The following is a 12,026-nucleotide window of genomic DNA, read 5'->3' on the forward strand; positions in this document are numbered from 1 at the left end:
ATTTCACCGGCATTATCACCTTCATATCATTCAGATGCTAAATAACCTAGATGTTGATACAGTGTCGTAAAATAACCCAATAAAATTAAAATTAAAAAATTAAACTCATGAGCTTAAGTGAAAAAAAAATCTGAGAAATTAGTTGTAGTAAGGCAGGTTGTTTCAAAATAAAATAAAAATGTAACAATGTAGAGCTCAATTCTGATAGTGCATATTTCTAACGTTTTTTTGGCTTAATTATGTATCATGTAATAGTGCATGAATGCATGCATGTTTTAAGATTTGACAGTGCATGGAAATCCTGGCTGTAGCTATCTTCATGACACTAGTTTTTAGATTTGTGTACATAATTGAGGAGCTGTGCTAAACAATTTTTTTTTATAAAACTCTATACTTAATACTTAAGTCATTTAGCAATTAAATTCAAATTTGATTAAAATTGGTTGACACTTTCACTTTCTCATTCTTTTCATGGCAGTGGAGGGAGAATGTATTTTGATAGCTTTTGAATTAAATGGACGAATGATGTGAATAAAACCTCACTTTAAACATTTTTACGAGTAAATTGTCACTTAGTTTCACATCTGAAAAGTTCTCAAATTTAGGCGAGGTGAATGTTAAGCTCGCATAGTATGGTGCCTTTTGAACAAAGTGACATGGAAAGTAACAGCATGATGAATAACAGCAACTCAGTGTGTCACCTTTAGACAATAAAATCATAAGTGCTGGAACTGTTGACCATCCTTTCTAATGCACATTTGATATATTTTGAAAAGCTTATAGACAGAATGATGGATTTCGTTTCTATTGATAGAATTGAGCCCTAGGCACATGGTCCATTTATGAACTGTTGTCTTACAAGACTTCACTTTTAAAGGTGGTGTCTTGGCTAGCCTACACCTGCCTCTTGAGCCAACTTTCTTAACGATTTCTTTTAGGGCTGTTCAAGCTGTGATATCAAGTTTTTTTTTTTTCTTTCAGTTAGAATGCAATATAAGTTAAGCATCTTTTTTTATTTAAAAAATGAGCCAGTTTAATTCTTTTCATCAAATTATGAGTAGTTGAATCAGATGGTTGTTGAACTCCAGAATATTGCCATGGAAATATAGCTAACATGACACTTTTTATAAGATTTCTTTGTAATAAAGTACATGGTGAAGTTTCAAAGCCATGCATTTTGTGTATTTTCCATATTATAAATTGATGACAAGCCTCAGTTGGAACTGTAACTGTCCAAGTTTGATGTACATCACTCATAGTCCTTCATTGTCACACGTCTTGTCACCCAACACACATCTAAGCAGTAGTCAAATTCCTGCAATACCTGATTGAACACATCCAGTGTTATGTTCTCCATAGCACAAGTGATCCATTCCTGGAGATCCTCGAGGGAACGGGGCATTGGGGATACATAAATCCACGTCTTTCTACACAGGAAGAAATCACATGTGTTAATCTGATGAATGTGGCAGCCACCGGATGTGATGGTTGTCTGTACCACGTCCAATCAGCATTGTGGAAGAACTTATTGAAGTGAAGTCTTACATTCTCACATCATGATTGGGAATTGGGGGAAGCCCCATGTTCTTGGAAAATATAGTTGTTATAATCACTATTCACTTGTGGAAATAACCATTCTTTAAACATGTGTAGATTGTACCATATCAATCACTGTTCCTTCAACATGGAAGAAAGATCCATATGTCTTCCTATGTGAGACAGCACAAAATATTTTGATTTAGATGAGTCACCCTCGTACCCAATTGCTCTATTTGGAAGCTCTGCTCTCAGAAGCAGGCATTGTGTTTATTGACTTTTCCACTCAGATGGAGAGTGGCTTGTTGCTGAATATGGATGTTGGAGAAAACCATCTTCTCCTGCATGTTCTGACCAAACACAGTTCTCTTCACCTATTTTCAGTGCTTGCAGCAATCCCGACTTGAATGATTACACTATTAATTGCTTATGCAATACTTTCCATAATATTTCTACTGTCTCCAGCCAGTTACTTCTTCAGACTCTGCTGAAAAGTCTCCCTCATTCTATCAACATTGGCATTGGACATGCTTGGAAGGCCTGTATTTTTTCCTTCACACACGCATTCCATTTTCACAAACTACGTATAGCACCTTCGAATGTTCTCATGTTGTCCATCCTTTTGAAAACATAAATGGAATTTACGTTGCACTGTTGAGATGGATGTAGAAATGTCAAATTTCAGAATGCGAAATGCGCCATTTTCTAATTCCACATCAAATAATAAGAAACAACGATAATAGCACAGCCAATTGGATATGAGTGACGAATCTATGCATAGATTCCAGTTTGTCACCAAAAAATAATGGAGCAACACAACATTGAAACCCCATCATTCTTTTGTCAACACCGTGTATAGTTATCAATTATCATAAACGAAGATTTACAGTATTTTCTAATGTGTACTTCATTGCTATGAACTGAATGGAAGTCAGCTATATACTAATGCTCTAACCTTGACGTCCCTTCAGTCCTTGAAACCTTTCCCACACTCAGTGCAGAGGAAATGTGCACACTACTATATTTCCTTAGCAGTCACATTCCATCTATTAACAGTTAAAGGCCGATGGCAATTCCTGGGTGAAACCTGTTTCATGTAAAAGTTCTATTCAAAAAAGTTTATCTAAAAACTTGCATGACGAAGAAAGTGATGAAACTACCATCAAGAGGCACTGATAGTCAGCATAAAGTATTTTACGGCTCTGCTATTGTCTCCATTCGGGATATACCATGACTTCATAGCAGTACGTGATATAGTGATCACAGAAGTGGTTATCTTATTCATGGTTCTTCCAGTGAATGTTACTAGAAGATTTTCACAGTATTGAAGACCTGGAATAGTCTACATATTATCTAAACTTAAATCTAATTCATCATGGTGATATGATCAAAATCTTAATCTTTTCTCTTTGGCTAGTCCTTCCTGATAACTTGGCTAGGCCTACATGCCCAATAATGAAAAAGGTTATAAATTACGGGAATTATATCTATACATATAATTTGAACTGGAATTGGAAATTACGGGAAAACGGCTGAACGGATTTTAATGAGTGGCTCCTCATTTTCATGCCTGGCATCCAAAGTTTTTCGGAAAAGTAGTAGTTTTCAGTGACATGTCAATTTTCCTACATAATTTTCCTATTTTCCAAAATCCATCTGTTGTCATTTTTCAGAACTAATTTTATTGAATCACGGCTGACTTGATTGAATTTCAGAATAAAACACACACTACAATAAACATAGGCTATTACACGAAGGCCATGACCTGCAGGATTGCCGACATATTTAGAGCTCAATTCAATTTGTTATTAAAAACTGATTCTGCAGTGTATAATTTTCTGAGTACAGCTGTGTATTGGATATTCAAATCTACGAAACTTGAGGTGGTTTGATGACATTATTACCATTAAAAAATAAAATATTATTATAGTTAATATCATGATGCGTTTATTTTTCATTAATTGTACATAATATCGATGCTATATTGATGACATGAAAGTGAAACGTTTTGAGGTTTTGTATGTAAATGTAGAGAATATCTTAATTTAGATCTTCATTTCTATAATTTACTGAGTGGCTGCTATATATAACTACAAAACTTAAGTAAGATAATAATATTGTTATTAAAAATCAAATATTTTAATACTTATTAACCCAGTGGGGTTGGGTCTTTTTCATATACTTAATGGCTGTGTAGTGTAGATATTGATATGACTGTATCATTGTCTTCAGTATTGGCTCGAGAGAGCGCAAAAATTACAGTTCCTAAGGAAAGATAAAAAGGTATTACTTACTGATAAAATAAGAGGCCTAGAAAATTTTGTAGTCTCCAGATCATTTCAGCGAGATCTCTTAGTAGGATAAAATGATTTTATGCTCTACATTTCAAGTTCTACATGCAGCAGCTATACGAAAATGCTATTGTTCGAAGGCTTAGCAAACTTGATATTTTTTTAGCTTTTGCCTACAATCCACAATGACCTGAAATAGCTACTGCTATCGTCCTGACATTGATACTTGCGTTTTCGCTTTGAAACTCAAAAACTGAAGTTGGATAGGTTCAAGAAAAAGTATTTGGCCTAAAAAAATCCATTCAGAGGGAGTATGTTTCATTATTATGGAAGCAAATAACTATCAAAAAGACAAGTATTCTTCATTGAAAATAAATCTGAACAATTTTTATTTGAACGTCTAATGAACTTAGTTTGCAGCAGCATTTGCTGCACAAGCCACGAGTATAAATTTATATAGAACAGGTTCATAATGTTTAACATTTTCTTGTGCCTATTTACAAGTACTTACAAATGGCTTTTAAGGAACCCGGAGGTTCATTGCTGCCCTCACATAAGCCTGCCATCGGTTCCTATCCTGAGTAAGATTAATCCAGTCTCTACCATCATATCCCACCTTCCTCAAATCCATTTTTATATTATCCTCCCATATGTTCTACATGCCCAGCCCATCTCAAATGTTCGGATTTAATATTCCTAATTATGTCAGATGAAGAAAACAATGTGTGCAGTTCTGCGTTGTGTAATATTTTCCTAAGCACCTTGTTCTTGAACACCCTTAACCTGTGTTCCTCTCTCAAAGTGAGAGTCCAAGTTTCGCAACCATACAGAACAACTGGTAATATAACTGTTTTATAAATTCTAACTTTCAGCTTTTTTGAGAGTAGACTGGATGACAAAAGCTTCTCAACTGAATAGTTTTTATAATTTTATGTTTATTCGCCACATAACACTGTCATTCCAACCAATTCTTTCAATCTGTTGTTTTGCATGGTGTGTGTGATATCACTTATCCATGGTTTCCTTGGTTTTCCCCATTTTTCTTTCCTGATAGAATTCATTTCACTATTCTTAATGGCAGTCTATCTATTCTTATGTGGCCATACCATTCCAGTTTATATTTGAGCAGATCTAAAATTGAAGTCTTGAGCATTTATTCTTTTTCTGATAGTTTCATTTCTACAGGCAAAACTTTTTGACTGAATATTTTTTTTCAAGTTCCAGATCTCAGTACCATATTATCAATGTACTGCATGCTATCGATTTGTGTGTATCATAATTTTGCTTTTGTTTGTCATTTTTTTTTAATTCCAGTGGACTTTATTTAACATGGCTACAGCTGATTTACCTCTAACTTATTATCTTTTGTTAATATCACTCTTGATTCTTAATTGGAACTCCCAAATACTTATATTCGTTGCGGCCTTTTATGATTTTTCCTTCTTTCAATTTCAAGTCTTTGTTTCAATCCCGAAATGACATGTAAAATGTTTTCTCTAAATTTATCCTCCCCCTCCCCATCATATTTTTTTTAAGTAGGTTATTTTACGACGCTTTATCAACATCTTAGGTTATTTAATGTCTGAATGCGATGATGATAATGCCGGTGAAATGAGTCCTGGGTCCAACACCGAAAGTTACCCAGCATTTGCTCATATTGGGTTGAGGGGAAAACCCCGGAAAAAACCTCAACCAGGTAACTTACCCCGACCGGAAATCGAACCCGGGCCACCTGGTTTTGCGGCCAGACGCACTAGCTGTTACTCCACAGGTGTAGACTCCATCATATTCCTTTAACAATTTTCTAGTGAAATACTTCGCATGATTATAATCTTGGCTTATTAGCATTTGATCATCAGCAAATAACAGAAAATATAGTTTCCTCTCCTATTGGAACATTCTAGAATTAAGAATTTAAAAAACATATATATATTTTTTTAATGGGTTATTTTACGACACTTATCAACTGTTGTGGTTATCTAGCATCTGAATGAGATGAAGGTGATAATGCCAGTGAAATGAGTCTGAGGTCCAGAGCTTAAAGTTGCCCAGCATTTGGTGGTAATGGGTTGAGGGAAACCCCCGAAAAAAACCTCAAACAGGTAACTTGTCCCAACCAGGATTTTAATCCAAGTCCGCTTGTTTCATGGTCAGGTATGCTAACCATTACTCCACAGTGGTTAACTGGTTGGTTTCTAATGTGGAGTCACATCAAGCAATGAAGCTGTTAGCAATCTGACTGTCCAATAAATATTTGCATATGATGATTTCTTCTGCTGTGAGGACTCTGCAGGGTACAAAGTGTTGATCATCTGTGATATCTTGTTTTTACTTCTTCATGACATAAGAGGCAGTTTGGAGAGTTGGTAATATGTAGTTGATGTAGATGTTTTGCCAGACAATCTTGTCCTGTCAGCACTCTGAAAGGACCAATGCAGATTTCTGTAGATGTTTTGGAATGAATTTCCTATTATTAAATTAGGGGTCCCATCTTTCCTTGTGTGCTTGTAAATATATTAAAATGTCTCATATTTTGTTTCTAATGGGTTTTATGATCAAACATTTCTATTCATTTCAGAAGCTTGTAGAACACACCAGAACATTGAATTTTTTGGATGTTGAAAATATTCATAATTTTAAATAATGTTCTACTTCAAACCATCATCAAAAGTTCGGTTTAAAAAATCGAAATAGCAGCATATTGTATAGAATTTGTGTCGTTTGTGTAGGTTCTCCCTTTGGACATAACTGAACTGAAATTGAATGTAGCCTACATAACATTTCATTGGGCAGACTGTATGAAACATAAGGATCATAGCCTGTGCTGCACTAAATAAATCCATTGTCAAATGTATAAATAAATTCTTAGAGTCATAGTATTTTATTTGGCAGATCATATGAAACACAAAAAGACGCTAGGATGTGTGTGACTAAATTATAAAACAAATAAATGTTGTTGAATCTCACATAATCAAAGACTCTATCATCAGCGGACATATAGATTAGTATACACTTAACAGATGTTAAGCTTAATTAGCTTTGTATGTGTGTAGCTACTTATTTTATGTACTACAGTCGTAATTTTCATATTTAAAAATATGAAATTAGGTTATGACATTGATAAAATGTATCATCTATTTTATGATAAAATGTAGGGCATTGGTTTCTTATGCCAGAAACCGCAGTTGAAATCCCAATGAGTCTTAAAATTTTTGGTGAACAAAGACTATACTTGGGACAAGTATTTACAAATAGGCCTACTCGTTTTCTCTGCTGTCATTTCATCATTTTTCCATCGTCTTCATCCTTGCTGCAGCATCAATTCACCTCCATTTGATGCACTATGGACAATATTTTAACATTTCGAAGCTACCTACAATTGCAGTATGTTTGGGCTGACTTGCATTCTATTTCTGAAATGTAAGAGGGAATTCATTACTTCCAACAATAGGGTTATAGGTGAAGATGATGACTGACAGAGGGAATATTTACATAGGTAGTTTTTACTTTTAAATACCACAATATATCGTCATGAAGGTTAGCAGCAGAGCGATCTACATCTGAAAACATATTTGTAGGTGAACGCTACACTAATTCTTGAGAATTTTGCCTACAACTTAATCGATTAACTGTTGTAAGTTTCCTTCATATGCCACCAACTTAGTGTGATATAAAATAGGGCTCCCAGTTTGAATCCACAATACTTCGGTTCAGATTCAGACATGGTGGTAACCTTTAGATCACTGATAACGACTTCATATTAATTTTAAAGGGATATGCATGAGTGTAATTATATCTACTCAACTTCTTGTTGGAATCATGGGAATGTGCAACTTACTAGCGTCGTTGCAAGTTTCCATCCATGTGAACACTATCTCTGGACAGTTTTGAATACCAGAGCGCTGCAAAATAGCGCTTACAACTGGTTTAGATTTGATCGGTTAGAGAACATCTGTCAAGGTCAGGCAACCATCCGAATATTCGACTTTCAACTGCTTATCTCTTATGTTTTGCAGGTAGAACACCAGGCACACTTCATCATGAAAACAACATTTTCTGAGTACACAAACAGAGTAACAATTGAAGGAAATTTTCTTTATCTTGTTAAAAAATGTGTTTGCTTGATATAGGTCTATTGATTGGACACTTTAATAGACTTATCTTCATAACTAATACATAAATGGACACTGGTAACAACAAAGGAAATAAGTGTAATGCAGAATATTAAATCTGGTGTGTTAAAGAAATGCAAGAATAAAATACATTACTTACTAAAGAAAAGAGCAAATAAGTACATAGGCCTACATTCTAGTGTAATATTTACATTTTAAACTCAAAATGCATACCTCTAAAACAGTAGTTAATATACTCGTATAATGCCTTATAATTACTCGAGATCTGGATTATTATTTCGTTAATAAATCATTTTTTGAGAAGATAGAGTGTTATTAACAAAAAGGAAAAATACTCTGAAGCTCAAATGCTTATACTTTCACGAAGCATGTTGTTGCCCTTGAAGCTACCCAACTGTAATACCTAGATTGGATGAATGAATCAACTAATGAATTAACCAATCATTGAATCAATGAATGAACGAATCAATCAAATGCATACATGAATCAATGAATCAGTGTACGAATGAATCAGTGAGTTGATGAATGGATGATGTATGATTGAATGAATGAATTTACTGAGAGAGGAAGAATTATTATCAATTAAATGGTAGGTTTACACGATGATAATCGCGTCCTTACAAGGGCTCTTGTAACTCCTGCATGGTTCAATGTGGTCTGCCTTTGCCGTCCACAAGAAAAGAAAGAATGAGAAACAACTCGAATATTCGATAAACCAACCCTGAGACACTCCGTGAGATTGGAGAACTTTGCATACTGACTACAGCGCCAGATGTTCAATAGCAATATTTAATTTCTATTTTTCCTAACCAGTTGTGCACGACTCTAGTGAATACGGTGCTTTCAATGTAGGAAGTTGCTTCGATAGGGAAGGCAGCACAGCCAGTGAAGGGGACCAACCAAACTATGCGAACGAGTAATTAGCCACATTACCTGAAAGATTGGCTCCCAACATCATACACTTATTTGTTGCACAGACGTTATGAGCCCAATGATTTGGTAATTTTTCAGTGGACGCAGTTGTGTCATATGGGTAACTGAAGGGAACATAGTCTGTGTGTGTGTGTGTGTGTGTGCGCGTGCGCGTGTGCGTGCGTGCGTACATGGTGCGTGCGCGCATACATGAACCAGGCAACTTCCTAACTTGTGGTATCTGTACTAGCCATGGAAGGGCTGCACAGTTAGCGAGTTTATTGTATTTACATGAGTCCCTTATGTGCAATCACGATTTCTTGTTTCATTATGTATTTCCATTCACAGTGAGTAATATTTCTGGACAATATGAATACTGCTTACAATATGTGTGGTAGGGTTTCCTAGATAGCAAATTCGTTGTCTCTGAAAGAAAAGTGGATTTTGCTTGGCTGTAATAAATTTAATACATTTTTCAGACTTTGTAAGCCTTTTATAATAGTTAAGTAATAACAATTTACAAAATTTGCTTGTTTGTTACAGTATCTCATGGTAATTACCAGGGTCCTGGAGACCTCCCAATGGGGTCTGCCAAGGAACAGACACTTATGTGGCAACAGAATTCCTACCTGGGTGATTCAGGAATCCACTCAGGAGCCACAACACAAGCTCCTTCACTCACTGGGAAAGAGGAAGACATGGAATCAGAACAGCTCATGTTTGATCTTGACCAGGGATTCACCCAGGGTTTCACACAAGACCAGGTTGACGGTAAGTAATATATAGTATGTCAAAACTCTTTAATTACTTTAGTGCTGTGGTCTCAAGGTTGAATCTTTCATATCTTGATATAGATCAGAGCTCTCACAGTTGGAGAAGAAAGGGGAAAGAAAGAAGAGTGACCCGAATACTGCAGAGCTTTCAGTTTTGCTGTTAATAGGCATTTTACTTGGTTAGTTGACATTTCATGCTTGGTTATAGGGGAAAAAGTGAACATAGACTACACTTAGTAGGGTTATGACTGTTTAAAATAAGGCATAATTGCAAGACAATCATAATTAGGGACGCGAAAATTTCTTTGTTAGATTTACAACTCAGGGGAAAGGAGCAAATATGATGAAATAAAAATAGTTAGTGAAACTGTACTCTGTTCTTTAACTGTTTGCATATTGACTGGTAAGAGCAGTACAATCATTTACACAAATAGAAGATCAGTTTAATTATTAGTTGCAATACTGAAGCAAAAATATGATTCTGAGTTTGTCTTAGGGCTATATAAATTTGTACCCTGATTTCTTAATGCTCACAATAAACGCATGCAAGGTTTGTTGTTCTTCAACAACCTGTGCATGTTTCCAGTTATTGGGATAGTGAGGGAATATATATTTAAAAACTTTTCACCACATTAAAGAAAACCTATTTTCGTACTCAGTTCTTTGATTTGTCCTAAAATTTCTGGTCGTAAGCATTGTACACTTAGCGGCAAAAAGAATGGGCTGACTCTTGGTCGATAGAAATGCTAAATTCTACCACGCGGTTCACTCGTATAAACTTAACCCACTGCAAGGCATTGGTGTGTTGTCTCTTCATTGAAAGTCGTCCATCTATAATGTAGTAAACCTTACGAGCAGTGTGTGGCCCAGTGGTAAGAAGTCTGACATCCGTACCAGAGGTTGTGAGTTCGCCTCCTAGTAAGGAAAAATTATCATTTTTTTATTTTAACTTTTACTTAATTTATTAGTTTGAATGTGAAATGGGATTTGTTAACAAACTTCGTTATGCCTGCCTTGTAAAAATATTATTGCCCATCACCCATGGGCTATTAATAGGCGAGACCTGGCCTGTAAAGGTGAAGGTATCCCCGTAACATGCCATAAGGCACTTGGGGGGGGGGGGATGGAGGTAGAGCCCCATGCTTTCCATGACCTCGGCACTAGAATGAGGTCTGTATAAACAAAAAGACTTGTTTTACATCCTAAAAATCCGGACGCATATCAAACACAAATGAATAATTAAATTAACAAAAACACACAATTTTTTTAATATATTAACAAAACAAGGCCTGTGGTGGGGACTAGTATCTTGTCCACAAACCACCTGCGTCAACAACTGCCCTCATTCTGCACGGCATGGAGTCCACAAGACTATGGAACAGGTCTAAATTCTTGGCAATCTCCTCCCATGCATCTAGAACTCTGTCTCACAATTCCTCAGATGTCCGAACGGGTGGTTGTTCTGCCCAATTAGAGCGTAGGATCCTTTTGACTGCAGCCCACAAATTTTTAATCAGATTCATATCTGGTGAATTTGGAGGCCAGTCGACTAGGTCGACATCATGCCTCCTCATAAACCATCTTTGAATCTGGTTGCCGGTGTGTATCGGATGATTATCCTGCTGGAAGAAAAGTGTTCCTTCTGGATATCGTTTTCGGGCGGAAGGGATCATTACATTTGCCAAAAAGGTGTTCGTAGACTTCTGCCGTAAACCGCCTGTGGATGCGTTCCAGAAGTCCTGCCCCATCATATGACATCCACCCCCAACGCAACCCGACTTGTTAATAATTCGTCTCACGAAGCGTTCATCATATCGGTGGCCATTCATACAATAAACTAGGGCAGTACTATCGTTGCTATTGGAGACAATTACCTCGTCGGAGAAAATGACATTTCTCCAATCGATGTCCTGTCAGAGAGTAGCAGAATAACCTATGCGAACCAGGGCAATGAGTTATTATTTCTGTGCCATCTTCAAGCATAATGACGAGACAGAACGTTGTATTAACAGATGGCAGTATTGCTTGAAAAAGAGAGGGAGGTTTATTATTTATTAGAGTTTGGGCATATTCTAAGAGATATCACCACGTAATTATAGCTTTGCGAGACACATATGATATCAAATTTGTAATTAAAAAAAGAAAATTGGGAGAGATTCGAACCTTGAGCTACTACTATCAAGTTGTTTAATAGACCAATGCCGTAACGAGTTACGCTACTGTGACTGTTAATATCAGTTCGGCATAATACGTGGTTTTCCTGTTCATATTCGCTCCGGTTGATTTTATATTTATCAATTTTATTATTATTTCACTCTTCAAGGGCCCTGATGTATCTAGAATCAACCTGCCATTCGATTTTATTACATATTTTAGACTCT

General features: G+C 36.0%; 1 protein-coding gene across 4 annotated transcripts in view; it reads left to right on the forward strand.

The window, feature by feature from the left end:
- The window catches only part of arm (armadillo), a 58,488-nt gene that overhangs the window by 13,401 nt on the left and 33,061 nt on the right, over positions 1–12,026 (forward strand). For all 4 annotated transcript variants that reach the window (XM_069841762.1, XM_069841765.1, XM_069841764.1 and 1 more), the window contains exon 3: positions 9,416–9,643. In XM_069841762.1, the coding sequence (XP_069697863.1) occupies positions 9,416–9,643 (228 nt within the window). The remainder of the gene's footprint in view (positions 1–9,415; positions 9,644–12,026) is intronic.

Source organism: Periplaneta americana, chromosome 12 (genome assembly GCF_040183065.1).
Source record: "Periplaneta americana isolate PAMFEO1 chromosome 12, P.americana_PAMFEO1_priV1, whole genome shotgun sequence".
Taxonomy (NCBI): Eukaryota; Metazoa; Arthropoda; class Insecta; order Blattodea; family Blattidae; genus Periplaneta; species Periplaneta americana.